Below are 20,034 nucleotides of genomic sequence, written 5' to 3'. Positions count from 1 at the left end.
TTTGACACCTGAGGAAACTGAACCAAACAGGGTTAAGAGACTCGTCTAGGGTCACACAGCTAGTGTCTGAGGCTGGATTTGAACTCAGGTCTTTCTGACTCCAGGCTCAGGACTCTATCATCTAGCTGTCATTTATTAGGTCTTTACGGTCCTCCTGCCTTCATGCTACCCCTCTAGGCTTTGCACTGGGAAGGGAAGTCCTGGTATTACAATTGCAGAATAACAGGTTAGACTGAAAGAAACTGGAAGATTGACGGAGAGGCAATGTGATCTACAACACCACACTTGGAGTCAGGAGGTTGTAGTTGGATTAGTGATCATGGGTGAGTTAACCTCTTATGTCTTGTTTCTTCATCTTCAAAATGGAAATGACACATGCGCTAATTCATATGGCTGTTCTGAGGAATGGGCTTTTGGAAACTTAGAGTGATACACAAATGTTACTATTCTGTACTCCAGGACTGTCGTTTCACAGATGGAGCCTCTTCGAAGCTCAAAGAGAGAGTGTGATTTTTCTGAGGTTTTACAGCTCTTAAATGACAGAGTTTAAGACTAGAACTTTCAGACCATTCTGTCTCCTAGATCATCTCTGAGGTCTCTTTCAAATCAAAGATTCTAGGACTACATCTGACATTTTGACCAACATAACTGCAAGGAGGGACTTGTTTGTAGTCTTGTGATGCCATTTTTCTCCCTTGGTTTTTGAGTGGGAGCTTTAAGCCCAATGAAATGTGATGCCACCCAAAACAATGCCCAAGTACTCCTTGCCACAAAGGGATTCCCGTAACAAGGGATGCATGATTGAAAACTCTGTATCTACAGATACTGTAGACAAACTTCAGGCCTTCTGATTTTAGATGATCAGATCTTCTATCAGCCATTCAGAGCCAATTTTGCCCCTACAGCAGAGTAAGAAAGGGCCAATTTAGCAAGTTCCGGGTTGGATGGAATGGAGATAAAGGAGGGTTGTTTGTCCAAGTAATGAGGCGGAGAGAAGGTTTGGAGTCAGAAGAACATGGAGATGGGGAGTGGTAACTGGTCTGGGGTGAAGAAGCAAATGAAACTTTCTTCTATAATCAGTGGAGATTGCATAAAATAGAAATGTTCTATTAAATATGCATTTCTAGGTTCCTCATTATTTAATGAGTAGGGTAGGGCTGTATCCCAAAGAGATCATACAAGTGGGAAATGGACCTGTGTGTACAAAAATATTTATAGCAGCTCTTTCTGTGGTAGCAAAGAATTGGAAATCAAGGAGATGGCCATCAATTGGGGAATGGCTAAACAAATTGTGATATATGAATGTAATGGAATACTATTGTGCTATAAGAAATGAGGAGCAGATGGACTTCATAAAAACCTGGAGAGTTTTATATGATTTGATGATGAGTGAAGTGAGCAGAGCCAGGAGAACATTGTACACAACCACACACAGACACATTGCTTCTGAGATGACTAACTTTGATAGACTTGCCTCTTCTCAATAATGCAAGGTTCTAAGGCAGCTCCAAAAGACTCATGATGGAAAAGGCTATCCACATCCAGAGAAAGAATTACAGAATCTGAATGCAGATTGAAGCAAACTATATGCTCTCTTTTAAAAATTTTTTCTTTTATTTTAGGCTTTGTTATATCTTTCTCATGGTTCATTTCATTGGCTATAATTCTTCTTTACAATTTGATTATTGGGAAAAGAAGTTTAATGTGAAGGTATATGTAGAACCTGTATCAGATTATATGCTGTCTTGGGAGGATGGGGGGGTGGGGAGGAGAGGGAAGGGGAGAAAATTTGGAACTTAAAAATTTGTGGAACTGTCATAAACTAAAAAACGTTAATAAAAAAAGAGCTGGTGGAAGAAGCAAAATAAGATAAATCATGTACAGTAGCTTTAAAAGATGCTTCTGATAGTTTTACCAACTATCAATAAAAGACACTGACATATCCTTTAAAAAAAAGTAGGGAAGCATGCTCCTCTGAAGAGGAAGTCATAGGTTGGATGAAGTAGGCACAAAACTGCTTATAGTTTTCTTTACAACCTCATTAAATTTGTGTTGTTTTTTCCTCTTCACCTTTGTCGTCTTGTATTACAGTAATCAACCAAAATTAAAAGGGAGACCAGAAGGAGTTATGAGTTATACACAGGAACCGAGACACTTTCTTATACACCAACAGAATTATTCTTGCAGCAAATTATGAGTCTAGTAACACTTAAAACAGAGCTGGGAGTTGTATTTTTTATATTGTCGTGGGTGTTAAAAAATGCATTGATACTGGAAAGAAACAACACATGATTGAACAATAAAAAGTATAGTTTTAATTTTAATAGAGAAGCAGTTTCCGGGAATGAACCTATAAATCTGAAATTCATACATGTCAATTTTGTTTTGCAATGATTCGTGGGACTACATTAATTTTATTTTCATAAAAAATATTAATTCAAATGAATTTGTATAAGTGAAAGTATTGTACTTGCTACTTCTGAAACTTGTTTGTTGTACCTTTAAATAAAACGCAAAGATTCTTTATAGGCAAAATACTTTCATATGATTTTCTGAAATGAATTATTTCCTTTATTTGTATACATTATTGTTCATGTGGATTATTCAAATTTCACGAGATATGACCTCAGCCCCCTCAATTATCACAGATTAAAAAAAACTCCAATGGATAGGGGTCCATTTAAAAAAAGTTTTATTGTTGCTTTTTCCCCATCACTGTAATTTTTCAATATTGCCCTTCCTCTCAACAGACTCCTGCTCTTGCAGCAAGGCTAAACAAAATAAACTGACACCTATAAACTACACCTAATAGTATATATATCATTTTGCACCTGTTTTCTACCGCCACTCCACTAAGATAAGGGAGATATAATTTTATCATCAGGAAGAGACCCTTTTCTTGTAAGAAAATATATTGTCTTGATAGAGGATACTGCATAGTCCAATAATTGTTGATCAGTGGTCGTGGAATTGCAACGTCCAGATATAGGTGCCAACAGTTAGCTTTCAGTCTTCATGAAATTTCTCTGAAGCAAATGCACTTAGAAATAGGAAAAGCTAGAAAAGCACGTAAGATCTAGCAGCAGTCCCAAACCAGATTTAAAAGCCATGATGAAGAACCATTCTTCTCCAATTTTTTGGTTACAGCCCCCTTTATACTCTTAAAATTACTGAGGACTGTCCAAAGACCTTTTGTTTATGTGGTTTATAGCTATTAATATTTATGATACAAGAAATTAAAATGTCTATAAATTAAGTAGATTGGAATGGATGAACTCTATTTTCTTCCAGTTGTAACATTCCGTGATTCACAGAGACAAGAAAAGAAAAAGACAAAATAAACTAATGGTTTTAGGGCCATTATTATTCTGGCCAAGAGGGATACCAACAACTGAAAGCACTAAAGCTTGGAGAACCCTTAGAACTTATGGGGTCCAACTATCTTTTTACAGTTGAGAAATTGTTCAGTGACTTGCCCAAACCCACAGAAGCGTCAACGCTGCTGGGAATCAAATTGGAACTTGAATTCTGTTTCACAGGCTCCTGAGGTACAAAGGAACTCAGTTGTTAGGAAGGGTAATAGCAGTGAACTAAGAGAGAGAGGGTGTGCTGAAACCAGCTCTAACTGGACTGTGAAATTTTCAGCCTGGATATTTACAATTCAAAAATCAGGACTTGATTTCTTTTGTTGGTTGTCTAGGCTTAAAAGTTAATAATACAGATTAAATTTAAAGTGCATATGCTTAAAATCCCCCCCCCCCCAAATATTTACCTGGAAAGCCCAGTATTGTTCTACAAACATTGTTTGAGCTCAGAAGGTGTGCCCAAGAAGGCTCAGTGAATGAAGTCATCACCAGACGGGAGGCCTGTTGACTGTAGGCTAATAATATTAATAACTGGCATTTATACATAGCTTTAACGTTTGCCAAGCGTTTTCTATCCATTCTCTCATTTGAACTGCACAATACCCCTGGGGATAGGCCAAGCTTTTGGGGCATCCGCGTTGATAAAACTTAGTGGGGTATAGGAACCCCTCCTGGCTAAGAAGTATGTAGGTATGAGTTAACACTGGGGAGACCTCTTGGGTTATTGCAACAGTGGGGAAAAAGGAAGGCAAATGTGTGGTGAGGATGGAAATCTTAATAAACTAGAGAGTTTGTTTAATCTTTCGTTCATTTAACCGCTTACCTGTGTGGTCAGTATCCTGTAAAGGTGCTCTGAAGTTAGTATATAGAAGTCTGAGACATAGGCTGTTAGGAGTTGGAAGACCATTTATACAATACTCAGTTCAATTTCTTCATTTTACAAAAGGGGAGACTGAGGCCCAAAATGGGTTTGAAGTGACTGGCTCCAGACTACCGGGTCAGTAAGAGACAAAGCAAAGACCAGAAGCCAGGAAGTCCCTGATTCTGAGGTTAGTTATCATACCTTTGCATGGACCCTCGAGTAATTTGCATTCTAGTTAGGCAATGGGGGAGGAGAGACGAGGTCTACAAGCAAAAGAGAGTTGAAGTAGAACTGCAGGATTGGGTTGGATTTGGGCAAATCCAAGAGTTTTAATTAGGTGACTCGCCCTTCCCTTCTTCCACATACCCGATGTGCCCCCATGGTTTGGACTTCAGAAAGGTTGCTGGGCTGGGATGAAAAGGGACAGTCACCCCCAATTGCCCTGCCAAAAAAAAAACAAAACAAAAGGGACAGTCACCTTCCGTCCCCAAAGAAACCCGTGCCAGCCTCCTCCTTCTGGCTCGTGATGCCCCCCCAGACTGGAAGCCATGCCCGAGGCTGGAAGGCTGCCGGACTGTAGCTCTAGAGAAGGGCAGTAGGAGTGACCGGACCTGCTCTGCTCGCCCCCACAGGGCCGGAGTAGGATCAATGGGTGGAGGTGGCCAAAAGGCAAATACAGGCTGGCTGGGGGCGGGGGCATCCCCGAACCCTTAGCACTATCCCGGGTCGGAATGAATGGGCTGGCCGGGGGTGGGGGTGGGGGTGGGGGTGGGGGTGGGGCGTGCGCTCATTGGAGGTCGGGAGCCGGGGCGGGTGAGGGGGCCAGGTTTGGCAGCGGTCCGGCCCCGAGGAGTGGCTGGCGGCCGAGTGCGGGCTGCGGGCGCTGGGACGCCAGGGCCGGGAGGGGGAGGGGACATGGACGGGGAGGGGTAGGAGAGCGTGCGCGCGCACCACCAGCTCACCCCGCACACACTCTCGCTCTCGCTCTGACTCCCACTCGCGAGTCGAGGCGCGGAGGCCGCGCTCGCACTTCCACCAGCCGCCCTTGCTCCTCGGCGCGCGCCCGCTCGCCCGCCCCCACCCAGCAGCCCAGCCGCCCAGCCGCCCGCGGTGGGGGCGCGGGGCCGGGGGGGCAGGCCAGGAGGACAGAGCCAGGCCCGGCCTGGCCCCGAGCACTCGCGGCGGCGGGGGGAGGTGAGGGGCCGGCAGCGGGCCCGGAGCGAGCGCCCCGGAGGCCGGCGTAACCGCCCTCCCCGGCCTGCCCGCGCCGCCGCCGCCGCTTGTCGTCTTCTTCTTCCTGCCCGGCGCCCTCCTCCTCCTCCCGGCCCTTGAGGAGGGGCATGAGCAGCTGCCCGCCGCGGGCCCCGGGACCGAGCGGGCCCGGTCCGGCTGCTTCCCACTCCGCCAAAGCCGCCGCCGTCAAGCGCCAGCGGGCCCCGGCCGGCCCCGTGTGGGAGCCGCCGCCGGGCAGCGCCCAGCCGCGGCCTCGCTCTACCCGAGGCCTCGAGAGGAGCCGGCCCCGGGGCTAGCGCCGCCGCCGGGGCCGCCGCGTCCTTCCCCGCCCCCTAGCCGAGCCGAGCCGCGGCAGGAAGTGCACCCCCCCGCCGGGCCAGCAGCAGCCGCCACGGCCACGGTCACCACCACGGGTGCGGCGGGAGCCGCCTCGGGGGCGCGGAGATCCCCGATCTGCTTTCCCTTCTGGTCACCCATGAAGCCCGGCGCCCCCTGACGAGCCCGTGCGGCCGCTGCCCAGTCCTCGGGGCGGCCCAGGCCCCGGTGTCTGCCCGCCGGTCTCGCTGCCGCCCGAGACGCGCCGGAGCAAGTTCCCCACGCGCCCTTTTTTAAACTTGGGAGGATCCCGAGTGGAGGCATGTGAAGCCCCCCGGGGGCCCGGAGAGAGGACCCAGCCGCGGGAAGAGGACTCGGAGGAGCCGCCGCTCGGCCTCTTTCCCCGCCGTGAGGACCCCAGGACCACGACCCCCAGGAATGCGGGGGACACCGCTCACTGCTCCCCGGGGTGCCCAGAAAATCCGGAGCAGCCTGGAACCGTGATTCTGGTGGGGGGCGGGAAGGGCCGCGGGGTCACCGGCTGCTGAATGTAACCGGAGGAGGGGCCGAAGGAGGTACTTGTTGAATAAGCACAATAATCCCTCGAGTCCGCAGAGGCGCCGAGTTTTCTGTTTTTGCCAATATTTTGGAGACTGTTCGATGTGTCGTACGTTCGACGTAAGATGACGGCTTTTTAAAACCCTTTATAAAAGTGAACAATGACCACCCCGGCTCTGTTGCCCTTATCCGGACGCAGGATACCACCCTTAAACCTGGGGCCGCCCTCCTTTTCCCATCACAGGGCTACGTTAAGACTATCCGAGAAGTTCATCCTTCTCCTCATTCTGAGTGCCTTCATCACCCTATGTTTTGGGGCATTTTTCTTCCTTCCCGACTCTTCGAAACACAAACGCTTTGACCTGGGTTTGGAGGATGTCTTGATTCCGCATGTAGATACCTTCAAAGGAGAGAAAGACCTCGGGGGCTTCCTGATCCACGGACAGGGACAAGATGAACACAGACACAGGTATACTCGAGGTATTTCTTACTCCAGGACGTCAGTATAGCATGATAAAGAAGTTTTGTTGTATTCGGTGATTTTTTTCCCCGCTGGGGCTTATAAATACGGTGATCGATACAATTGTTTGGTAAATTCTAGATTTTCTGAAACAATAATCAGAATTTAAAACTCTGAGAGTTCTCAGAGAAATCATTTCATTCAACCCTTTGATTTTACAGATGAGGAAACCGAAGCCTTTGAAAAGCCACTGTTAAGGTGTCAAGTGTGAAAAAAATACATGTATGTGTGTGTCTATCCATCTCTCTCTCTCTCTCTCTCTCTCTCTCTCTCTCTCTCTCTCTCTCTCTCCCCCTCCCCCCCCTCCCCCCTCCCTCCCCCCTTCCCTCTTTCTCTCTCTCCCCCTAAATAATGGAATATAACACTTTGCAAAGAATACTTTGCAAGTCGTAAGGCTAGAAGTACTAGTTGTGTACTTTTTAATTAGGAGTATTTGCCGGTGCCTCTTTTTGAACCTCTTTCTTTGATTGGATTTGGTGATGGTCACACAATATTAAGATTTAATTCTGTACCTCGGCTTTTAATCTTTCACTGAGAAATACGCGTAAAAGGTGTCTCTTTCGCAAGGCTCAGATTTTTTTCCACATACAAGGAAATGCATTGCTTTATATTGTAAGCCGGTGAAAAACTACTTTAAATTCACTTTGATGTCAGTCGTGTTTAACAGTAATACAGATTTATATTTTGCTTGCTTCTACCCCTCGCCCCTATTTTTAGCTTTTGATGTTGATTTAATTAACTTATCTCTTTAAAAGATGAGATGGACTCTGTTGAGATGAATTATTTTTTAATCCACTGTTTTATAACTTATTTCACTTTAGTTGTTCCAGTCAAGATTTAGATAACTAAATCTAATGAGACTAAGCTGAATACAGCTGTTAAGGATAAAATGGGAAACCCAAATTGTAATCCTTTTAGATAATATTTACATTACTAATCAAAAATATGTTTGTAGAGTGGTTAATTCTTTCCAGTAAGAGTTTCTAAACTCATTTAACTGGACTATCACTATTAACTGGACTATTTCACTGTTTTCCTAATTGAAATTCCTAGTGAACCTCTGAAGAAATGGACACATCAAATGATTAAATTTTATTTTTGAAATACTTCATTGTCAAAGTCTATAGACTTATTTTCAGATAACTGATTCATTTGCTTAAAAATGATAAGTTAAATATATAATGAAGTCTTAACTTTTGAGAGTAGCTTTATTCATAAGTTTCTAGACTCAAAGATTAGATAGATTTTAGAAATCACCTACAGTTACCTAAGCAGGAATCCCCTCTTCCTAATCCAGCATCTACTCCTGTGAGCCTCCTTTGATGGGACACTTTTCAATAGCTCTGATTGTTAGGAAATTTTTTCCTCAAGCCTTTCTGAGACTTCTGCACATCATTGTCAGTTTGGGCTTCTGGGGCCATGATGGTCTGTCAAAAAAAAGTCGTGGATAGCTCCCTTTCTCTTTCTACTTCATTATTCTCAGCAAACTTGTCCATTTCCTTTTCTGATGCCCTTACTGCATGAGTACTACTCTGCAGGTGACCCTCCTCTGGATCAGCCTCTTCCTCAGATTGTCTGCGGCCTTCCTTAAATGTGGTGCCTCCATCTGAACAGGGTATTTGAGATTTTATCTAACCAGAACTAGAATATAAAGCTGAGGGTGCAGCTAGGTGGTGCAGTGAGTAGCGCTCCGGCCCTGGAGTCAGGAGGACCTGAGTTCACATGTGGCCTCAAGACACTTGACGCATGTACTAGCTGTGTGACCTTGGGCAAGTCACTTAACCCCAATTGCCCTGCCTGCCCGCAATATAAAGCTGGCCTTCCACCCTTCTCTTTCTAGATACTGTAACTGTATGAATGCAGCCTAAGATCCCATTCGCTTTTTTTTGTCAGCTGTCAGATCTGTTGACATGAATGAGTTGTTGACCTATGTTGAACTTAAAGTTCACTAAGAGCCTTGAGTTGGTGCTTTTCTGACACAGCTGATGGCCCTTTGGACAGAGCGCTGAGCCTGGAGTCAGGAAGACCTGAGTTCCATTGTGGTCTCATTGTGACCCTGGGCAAATCACTCATTGTAAAGTCTGTCTGCCTTAATTTCTTTAACTGTGAAATGGGTAATAATAAGAGCACCTTCTTCCCAGGGCTATTGTGAGAATCAGATGAGATAATATTTGTAAAATTACTTAGCCCAGTGCCTGGCACATAATGCACACTATATATAAATGCTTATTCCATTTCCTTTCCCTTCTAGTCATGTCTCCCCTATTTTGGACTTAGGTATTTGATTTTTAAAAGGAATTTACATTTATCCTTATTAAATTTTAGAGATGAATCCAGTTTAATACTTGAAAAAATATAGTTTTAATAAGATTTTGTTTTGAATACCATTTTTTAATCTACTCACCACTTGTTCAACTCCAAGCTCAATTTAAGTGAATGGTGATTTCTGTAACTTTAATATCTCTTACATAAATTAGTTTGGAGGTTGTTAATCTTTTTGCTCCCTTTAATTTACCATTTGGGCTTAATAGACACATTTTTAAAAGGGCTGGTGTAATGATTAATAGACATTTATATAGGACTTTACATAGGATACTTATTTTGTAGCGTAGGAAACTGAGGCTCAGGGAAGTGAGGTGATTTGCCCCTACCCCCAATGAATTCCTAAGGGATAATTAGATCCAGATATCCCTTGGCTCCAAGTCCATCACTCTTTTCACTATGAAAAGATGCCAGTGATATATCACAGTATTTACTATAAAAATATTGGTACTACTTTTCTCATCAGCACTGTTTTTATAAATTGTTATAACAGTTTTAAAAACATGTTTACTCTTTAAAGTTTTCACTTTGCTCTGACGACTGCTAATATGAATTTGGTCAAATCACAATCAGGGTTAAGTGACTTGCCCAAGGTTAAACAGCTAGTAAGTGTCAAGTATCTGTGGTCAGCTTTGAACTCGTGTCCTCCTGACTCCAGGGCCAATACTGCCTTCACTTTGCCACCTAGCTGCCCCTCAGATTCCTTATCTTTAAAATGCATGATTGGACTACAAAATCTGCAGGGCCTTTTGAAGTCCAGGTTCTTACTGAGTGATTCCTGTCTGAAGTGACAGCATGTGACACTGGCATCACAGGAACCTGCCATCTACCAGACACTTTGTATCATGGTTTCTGTGTTAACTTAAAATAAGTGGTTATTATGCAGCCTAGATCAAAATATTTAGACAGTGTAAGTTAAGCTAAACGTAGAAAGCTTGATTTAAAATAGAAATGTGTACATTTTCTCATTTTTATAAGCAAGAATGAGTTCACAAAAATTCCTTGTATTCATGTAGTGATTTTAACTTTACCTGGTTCTTTTATTGTTTTACTTTGTCAGAGTTAGTTATATTATTCAATTTGTTCCTGATCACTTTGCTCCCTTTTTTCTTTTTGAGTGAAAAGCAACAGTACATGGTTTGCTTCTTAGAAGCAGGGTATGTTCTTTTGGTGCCCTAGGATACACAACCCGTTTAAGTATGATCTCAGAGCAAAATGAAGAAGGCAAGGCATTTATGAAATTGTCAATGTTTCTGTGGCTTGATCCAATATGGACAATTTATTTAGTGTCTTAAGGTTTACAAAATTCCTTTCTCATAATGACAACACTTAGAGATAGGTAGTTGACTTTTTTTTATAAGTGAGAAAGTTTAGGTTCTGAGAGCTGGAAGAGACCTTAGAAGTTATCCAATCCAATCTTATTTTACAAATGAGGAAGCGGAGGTCCAGAGAGATGGCTTGCTCCAGGACTTGTCCAGAAAGTAGGACTGCTGCTATGTGAACCTCAGTCCTCTGTCTCCCAAGTCTGGCACTCTTTCACTGTTCCTGGCTTATACAAGCTGATGAGTGTCTGAAGTGGGACTTTCACCCAGGTCTCCAGAATTAAAGGCCTTTAATTTAAAAGTATAAAGTATAGTTTAAAACTAGTTAAACATTATGTTTAAACCAAAGATGGTGACATCCTTTGAACCCTCACGGGTGGTTATTGATAATGATATGAATGCCATGTTCTTGATGAGTTTCAAATAAATCCTGTTAATGCTGGCATGCACAGCTGCCAGCGATCTCTTTGATATGAGGAAATTCCTTGTAAACCTTAAAGTACTTTGTAAAATATGAGTTAGATGCCTGCTATTTGCTGCATATTTTATTCCATTTTTCACTGTAAGAGTTTATTCTGTTTTAATGGACTATTACCCAAATGAGTGAAATCTGAATGCAGAAGTAATTAATTGAAGGTATTATTATGTTTAGGCCTTTAGCCAGTTAGCATTTTTTTAGAAAGAGACTTGAGAGATATTAGACTTGATGTTATTCCTTCCAGAGGAAATGCAGTGAACATTTTAGGTTCTGTATCTGGAATTTATTAACTTTGAAACTCCAGTTCTTGTTTTTTCTTATCTCCCTCATTCCCTGTGTCCCATTCAGCTTTTACCTTCTTTGTCCACCCATTCTATTTCCTAACGTCATTGTGAGCAATTTGCTAAACTACTCTTGGTTTTCTGTCCTTTGCATGTATTTTATATCTGAATGCACGTTTTTGTACGTTATCATACAAAATACATATCATATCTGAAAACATCAGTGGCGATAAAACTTAGTGAATAATGTAATAAAGTTTTATTGACAATAGCTAATTTTCAAAAAGAGGTTTAAAATGTGTAAATTTGGTATGTCAAATATGCATTAATCATATAAATATGGAAAGATTCCATTTTTATGGAAAAGGTTAGGCAAGATCATAGCAGAAAAACTGATTGATGTTTTCTTTTTTTCCCCTAGACATTGCTTCCCAATAAGTTGATTGAAAAAGATTTATATGAATGATGATGGGAAGTAAACCATGGTCTCTCTTTGCCTTACCCCCTACCCCCCACCCCATTTTATTTTACAGAGCGAAAACTTTGCAAATATTCAATAAATACTTGTTGTCTGATGAATGTTGATGATTGAGATATGCAGAAATTTATTTAGAAAAATACAATGCATCTTGCTTTTTATAATAGTGTTCTAGAAAAGTTGAGTGGATATTAAATTGTTTTAAATGCATGCTGGAACCTGCTATTTAAAATTGAGCATTTCTATAAATAGTGTAATCACCCATTATTTTTTTAAAAGTCAGATTTCAATACAAGTAATCAGGTTTACTCAGTAAGTATATACAACAAATCCCCATAGCCAACATTCAGATTTTCTTTATTGTGATTTTTTTTTGTTTGTTAAAAAGATATTATATAAAAATGATATTTTTCTGTATTTATTTTCTCTTAACACCAGACTCCAGACTCTTATGTGATTGGCATACATTTTGGTTCAGTTAAAATGAGTGTGTTGCCCAGTGACCAAATGAAGTCTCATATGGGTCCAAATATAGGCTATTGACAAATGAGTCATACCCCTAAAATTACATTCTTTGAAAGGAAAAAAATGCATATAAGTCTACACTGAAAAAAAGTTAAAATGATGACATTAAAATATATGTATTTATCATTTTGAGTCAAAATATCGGAGCTGGAAGACACTTGCCTCTGAGGCCATGTGGCCCAATCTATACCTATACCTCACCAAGCATCTCCAATAAGTAAGTGGTCATTCACCCTTTCCTTGAAGCCTCTAGTGGCAGCTGATTGCACTTTGGGACATTTCTTCTCTTTTGGAAGTTTCTTTTATAATAATGTTTTATAATAATAAGTTTCTTCACTTTTTATATTTATGTTTCTCCTAAAATTTGAATTGATATATCACTATAAAATAGGTTTGTGTCTTCCCCTAAACAGCTTTCAAACATTCATTGTGGGTTGAAATTTTATAGTATAAATTAAGGAGTATACTAGTACAAGGTAGAGGGTGCTCTGATGCTTTTTGGAAGTCACTTTTCCTTTGAGCTCTGACACGTGATTTCATTGGTGAGGAAACATGGAGTACTGCAACTTTAAGTCTTAGAGAGTTGATTGTAGTATTGAGAAATTAATAGATTTGCCCAGGGACACATAACTAGTATATATTGACAATAAGACTTGAACTAGGTCTTCTGGATGCTGAGAGGCTGACTCTCAAGAGAGCAAAGGGTGAATTGGAGGGGGAAGGGCTCTTTGAGTCCTTGTAGGCCAACACTCATTCCACAGATGAGGGAACTGAGACTTATGGAAGTGACTTGCTCAGGGTCACATAGAAACAGAGGATGGATTTGAACTCAGATCCTCTGACTCTGGGCTCATTTATAAACCTTCATTGGAAATCTTGTTTTGATGGCAAATGAAACTTATTAAACTCTTTTTTTAGTTCAAACAAAATAATTGGATATAGATTTTCTTCTGCCTGGGTGTAGAGAAAGTATTGTGTTTGGGGTGAAATTGCTGAATGCTAGGATGGGAGTTTGTATGCTTTTCATTCTATACGATATATGGCACTATATGTACTTCATTCAGTTATTGCAAACTCCCTAGGAAGATGAATGATAACGGATGACCCAGTATGATTGTTTTTGTTTTTGCACATTTTAAGACATTTTGTCAGACATCCAATTTTCAAAGGCATGTTTTTATTTCCTTGGATTAGGAAGCATTTAATAATTTCAAGTATCTTTCTTAACTTGAATATTTCCCTGTTAAAGGAGTATAATAATTAAAGGGAACATTTTTCTTCCTTAAGTATTAGCACTGAAGGACTTCTAGAAAAGATGGTTCCCTGACACCAAGACTAAAGTTGGATTTCTCTTAACATTGCTGTCATAAGGAGTAAACCCTTGTCTGAATTACTCTTGCTGTAGGAGAAATTTAATCTTTTCCAAGATTTTGGTTATTCTGAACTACAGGGGGCTATCTAATAACTTTCCCTAACTGAAGTAAAAGCCAAAATCCATTTAATATAGCTTATTACTACAGTGCAGTTTGCTTGCTTTCTCTACTTCCTCCTCTGTCAATATAATTTGACTATACTGTAGTAATTTTTGTTATACCACTGTAGTATTTTGCCCTTTAGGCTTTTGGAATCACAACGAAATTAAAATATCTATTAGCTATCAGTCTCTATAAACCAGCAATTTTTTGGTGAGATGATTTCTTTTCTTATTTTAGAAAAAATATTGGCCTTAGAATCAGAAGTCCTGTGTGAAAATCTTTCTTCATTACTTACTAGTTGTGTGACTGAACAAGTTACTTAACCTCTGGATTCTGTAAAATGCAGATGATACTTGCATTACTTTCCATGCTGGGAGGGAGGGAGGGAAGACATTATGCAAATCTTAAATAAGCACTATGCAAATGAGCTATTGTTTTTCATAGATTTGTGTTTGTAGATAGAGATCTTAAAGGGCTTGTCTTGAATCCTGAACTTGAATTTAAAAAAAATGACCTAAAAAGTTGATTAAAAAGTCTCACACTGATATCACCATCTCTGTGTAGATGATTACAGAGTTATATATCTGACCCTATCCTGTCTCCTGAACTCCATTTCCTTAGCCTTATCAGTCTGCTGGTTGTCTTATTGGCATCTCAAATGCAACCTACCCAAAGTAGAATTCATCTCCTTCCCCCCCCCCCCCCTTTAATTTATTCTTCCTCCAAACTGTCATACTGCTGTTGGTGGTGATACTCTTCTTCCTGTTACTAAAGCTTACAACATCGAAGCCATCCTTTACTCCTCCTTGTCGGTGCCCCCCCCCCCCCCCCCCAGCCTTTTAACAATCTGGCTAGCAGCTTCTGTGGAGGTGTAAGATCCACCCACAGCCAGCACCCAGAAAGCTGCCGGCAGGCCGGGAAAGCACAGGTTCTTTTGATCTGCTTAACCAAGGAAAGCAGGGTGAAGGGGTTGACAAGCTTACTTTAATCCAGCATATAGACAGCATTCAGTTAGTTCAGGGGAAAAAGCCAGCATCCTGAACTTCAGAATAAATACAAACAAATTACAAGCATCAACAGACACACCAAATACAGATTCATTCACTTACTTCAGGGGAAGAGGCCAGCATCCTGAAGTTCAGAACATTCAATTAGTTCAGGGGAAAAAGCCAGTACCCTGAACTTCAGAATAAACTACAAACAAAGTACAAAATCAACAGACAGACCCAATACAATTCATAGTTACCAACCTCTAGGTTCAGCCTGAGAGCTCGGAACAAGGGCTGGCCCAGAGTCACACTTGCCACCGCTGCTGCTCCAACAGAAAGAGATCTTCAAGCTGTCTTCTCTCCTTATAGAGTTTTTGACATCATCAAGCGTTGCCTGGATGACCAGAGCCGATTGGTTCTTGAGTTGGCCCCTCCCCCTAGGACCCTGGGAGGTTCACATCCACGTAGACTAGGTTAACACCCAGTAGGGCATGGCTCTGGAGTTAACACCTCCCCTTAGCCAGCCCCATGAATTGGGGGACCTAAACCCACATGGTCTAAAAGCCTCTGCTGTCCCAGACATGTAAAACTAGACCTTCCCTGGAGTTAGCCCCCTAACAGGGGCCCAGCACCCAGCAAGGCTCAATGAGATAAACTGAGTCACTCAAAGAAAACAAAGGCCGTTCTGCTTACCCCCCCCCCCCCCCAGTTTCTTCAGTTTCTTATTAAAGCTTGTTGACTTTGCCTCCACTCACTGTGCTGCCTCCTAATTAGGCTCTTGGCTTTCAGTCATAGTCTCCATCCTCCACTCACCTTCAGAGTATTTCACTGCATAATTGTCGCAGATTTTATGACAATTTTTGCAAAAAGGTGGGGTGTGACCATTATGTGAAGATTAAAGAACAAAAACAACTCAAACCACCCACAGTATTACTTGTCTTTTAGTTTCTGCCAGTCTTGAATCAACTTTTCACTCACTGAAAACTGTCTTTCCGTAGCTCTGTTTCCATGCTGTTCAGTGAACACAACCACTTTCAGCTTGAAGCCGAAGAATAGTTTTTATATTTACCCACAATCAGAAAGAAATGCTTCGCACATTAATATATCTCCGGCAGACTTAACAGCACAGCAGCTAGTGAGAAGATGCAAGTCTTACAATATCACGTGACTTTCTACGAGCTCTCCATTGGGTTGAGTGATAATATTGTTAGTGCTGCAGCTCTAAACAAACCACCCAGAGTCAGCTTTGGGAAATATACTGACTATGGGCAGGCACTGAGAATTCACGGTTCATAATACGTGAGAGATAAATACGTAGCCATATGCCACTGATGAATACGTTGATGCTCTCTTTACCTTTAAAGCAGCATGATGGAACAAAATTACACTTTGCGACAATTGAGATGAAAGGTTGTAAACCAATTTTTGACTGGGAAAAAAAAAAAAAACCAAGGCTCGATGACTATGCAGTGGCAATGGTTATGTGGTGAAATACAGTAATTTCTTAAAGGACAGGACTGATCATGTCACTCTCATATGTTCAAAAATATGTCTTTTATGGTAAAATACATTAAAAACTCTCACCTGCCTTTCCAGATTTCTTTTTTATTTCTTATTCTTTCCCTTTTATTCACTCTACATTAGAGCCATATTCCTTAGCTTCAGCTTCATTCCATTGCAAATAAAGCCTTTCTTTTTCTGTCCTCTCAATCTTCACGATTGTTGGTTTTCTCTGCTTTCTGAAATTATTTTGTATTTACTTATCTGTATACCTGTAAAATCTCTTCAGTAGAATATAAGATCAAGGTCAAGGATTGTTTGTTTTATGCCTTTGTGTTTCCACCCCCATCAGTGACTTGGAAAATAAATGCTTAATAAAAATTTGTTATATGAGTTTGTGAGCCATAATACAGTTCCTAAAAAAATACTACTAAACTTACTGTGCTGGGAACTCTTTCCATCAGGAAACTGAAGATGGGTATTAAAGGGTATGCCTGAGTTCTTGGTTATTGGAATCTGGTTTTGTGGATGCTACGTCTATCTGACAAATTTAATTCATTTAACAAATATTTACCCATCTGTTAGGTGTGCAAATAGATCCATCCTGAATGGGTTGGCTACTTTCTGTTCTTGGGCCATGATGATTGAATACTTCTATGTTATGGGTTACTTCAAATTAAAAGTCTTATATTAAGAATTCTTGGGGGGGGGTGGTAGTAGGAATGATAAGATGAAAAGAGGTAGGAGGAATTAAAAAGCAAGTGATGGGAATTAGCAAGACAAAAGAAACATATACTGTAGTTTTGTTTTAGCCCTTCCTAACCTAATGCAAATAACTAGGTGGTTTTGTTTTTTTATTTTAAAGTTATGATACTTCCTTAGTGACCAGGGAATTCTTTTGTTATACAAGATTATTGGGGAGATTGTTGTAACCAGATCTATGACAGGTTACTAGAATATGGAGATAATTTCCATAAAGAATCTTTGTTGTAGGATTTTAGTTGTCAACTGCTATAATTTTAGTTAATGTTAAAGATTAGTGTGTAACATGCTCTTTTTGGAGGGGCGTCTCCTTTGGTAGAACCATAATATTTTTAATGTGGATACAAGCTAAATTATTTTTATATTTGAATTCCAAGGGAATTGGGCTACTTCCCATATAAGGTCTTTAATATTGTAACTTTGAAATGAGATCGTATGTAATAAAGAACTTTGTTAATCACTAAAAACTTGTATGAATGCCAGCTATTACCACCATTTTCACCTCAGAGTTAATGTAGTTTAGTGGAAAGAATTTGGGGCAGGCTACAAGAGAGGGTCAAATCTAGTAAGTATTTAATAGTGGCAAATGTAAAGTCTTGTGTTTGGGTTTAAGAATGCAATTGTATCAGTATAGGATGAAGCGAGAATATGGATAGTCAACAACAGACTCTGGGGAAAAGAATTTGGATGTTTTGTTGGACTACAAGTACATTGCAGTGCTAGAGTGTGAATGGCAGCTGAGAAAGCTAATTTTTTTTGAGCTTCCTTAAGAGAGGCAGCATAGCGAAGAAACATTTATTAATGTGACAGGCTTTAAGGATACGAAGGCAAAAGTCTCTGTCTTTAAGGAGCCAGGAGGAAGAGATGAACAGAGGGGACAGCTAGGGAAGATGTATAGAGCTGAGAAATGGAGGGTCTTGTTTGTGTAATAGCCAGGAGGTCAGGGTCCCTGTGTTGAAGTAAGTAATAAAAGAATATTGTTGGTAAAGGGACTCATAGGGAGAAGGCTCCCAGTCAAGCACTACTCTTTTCTTATGCCCATTTGACCTACATCTACATTCATGAAAGAAAATCAAACGAAAACACAATCTAACATTATATCCTTTTCCTCCAAAAATGTGCATGGGCAAGTACTTTGGTTAGAAGGCTTTCCCATTCTTAAAATGATGCTGTTAAAAAAAAATACACATGCATGTACACATAATAGCTTGAATTTATTTAGTGCTATATGGTTACAAAACATTTCACACATACATTATTTCATTACTAGAACAACCCTGTGAGGAAACTAAATATAGAAGCAGTGAAGTAATTTGCCCAAGATCACAGAGCCAGTAGTAAGTGGCCGATTAAGAATTGAAATCCTTTTGGGCTTTAAGGCAAATTCTTTCCTCACTGTACTCCTAGTGATGCAGTATAGCAGTAAATTATAGGCTAGCACAATCTCCAAAGAATCAAAATTTAAGATAATCAACCAAAAGACAATTTAGAGACATATGGTTATGTTGAAGAAAAAAATTAATCCTAATTTTGTGCTCTCTGATTTAAAAGATTTAGGTCTGCAGAAACAATTGCTATTGCTATCTTGGAGAGAAAGATATCTGAATTGACAGACCCCCCCCCCCCCTCCCCACTTTCTGCCATGACTCTGCCCCAAGATGATTTCAGCTAATACTTAAAAAGGCCACAATATGTAAACATGCAGCTTTGGTTTAACGTTCCAGAATAGTTATCAATGAATTTTTTCTTTGACCACTCCCTTTAAGAATTGAAAATAGTTTTTTCTTGTGATAGAAATCTTTGAATGCAAAAAAGGACTCCACAATGGAGATGGGTGGTGTTGCCAGTCACTTTAGGTGAATGAGGAGCTGCTGATCTTAGCTAGATCAGATTTAAATCTGGGTTTCCCTCTTCATCTTTTTCCCTAGGAAAGACTCTGCATTCCGAAAGAAAAAAAAATCTGGAAAGGGTTTTAGGCTGGAGAAATAGTATTTCTTAATATTTCTAAAGAAACTAAAAAGGAATTTTTAAATATGCTTCCACCCTGGTTATAAGTAGGCTGCTATGGCATATTATAAGATATGATTTGTGTAAGAAGTAGCCTAATATTCCTTCATGTCATGGAGGAAAGAGTGCGATAAGATCCAGGAGGTGGGCCAGTTATGTAGCAAGAGTGAAGAGTCTGAATATTTGAGCTGGTCACTGAAATGTTAAAAGACTTGGAGGAGGGCCCCCACCCCCTACCCCCAGCATGGTGGGTAGATAAATCAGTGGAAAATTTATGGGAAGATAACTAAACAAGAATTGTGTAGGATGAGAGGGTGTGGGTGGATTGTGCTTTGCACCATTGGAAGGTGTGCCCACATTGATGCCCACATCTGATGTGATCAAGGTACCATTGAAACATAAGCACATTTTATCAAAGGTGGGTCAGTAGTATCATCTTTGCCTATAATGGAACTTAATGTGATTTAAAAAAATATATAATAAAGTGAACTGATACTAGATGCATGCTTCTAAAAGCCTATTAGAGAAAATGCCTCTTTTTTGTTCAGGAAAATTTTCTACAAATACATAAAGAAGCTTCCAACTTCTTATGTGTCAAAATGTAGTTTGTCAAATATTTTCTTTAACATCCATGAAGAGTGAAGTCACTTTTTTTTTTGAGTCTTGCCAGGAGCAAATACCTTTTCTCTGACTAGACTATCCACTGCTCTTACATTATTTTCCTCATTGTGAGTGTTCATTTCTCTTAATTTGTCATTTACACATTTTGATTTCTGTGCTTTCTAAGGAAAATGGAACTCTGCATGATTGGAATCACAGACACTTTGAAGTCCTGATTGTACTCCAGGGAGAATTCAGTCTAACTCAAGGTTAGAATTCCCTAAGCTTGGTAATGAAGAATGCCAATTTAAATATCTCTCTCCATGCTTTAACAGGCACTGTTGGGAAAAGATAAGGCTTATTAATAGTGAAGAAAAACAAAGGATATGAAGTAGTACTCCAGAGGGCACAAAGTACATATTCTGCTTTAGATATTGATATT

General features: G+C 40.6%; 1 protein-coding gene across 1 annotated transcript in view; it reads left to right on the top strand.

Annotated features, from left to right (window-relative positions):
* The first annotated feature begins 5,760 nt into the window (after positions 1-5,760).
* Positions 5,761-20,034, top strand: part of MAN1A2 (mannosidase alpha class 1A member 2) — a 185,336-nt gene continuing 171,062 nt past the window's right edge. The window contains exon 1 of the mRNA XM_036768998.1: positions 5,761-6,802. Within this exon, the coding sequence (XP_036624893.1) occupies positions 6,495-6,802 (308 nt within the window). The 5' untranslated portion in view covers positions 5,761-6,494. The remainder of the gene's footprint in view (positions 6,803-20,034) is intronic.

This window comes from Trichosurus vulpecula, chromosome 7 (genome assembly GCF_011100635.1).
Source record: "Trichosurus vulpecula isolate mTriVul1 chromosome 7, mTriVul1.pri, whole genome shotgun sequence".
Taxonomy (NCBI): Eukaryota; Metazoa; Chordata; class Mammalia; order Diprotodontia; family Phalangeridae; genus Trichosurus; species Trichosurus vulpecula.
The sequence above is the reverse complement of the archived record's forward strand: the minus strand, read 5'-3'. Positions and strand labels throughout refer to the sequence as shown.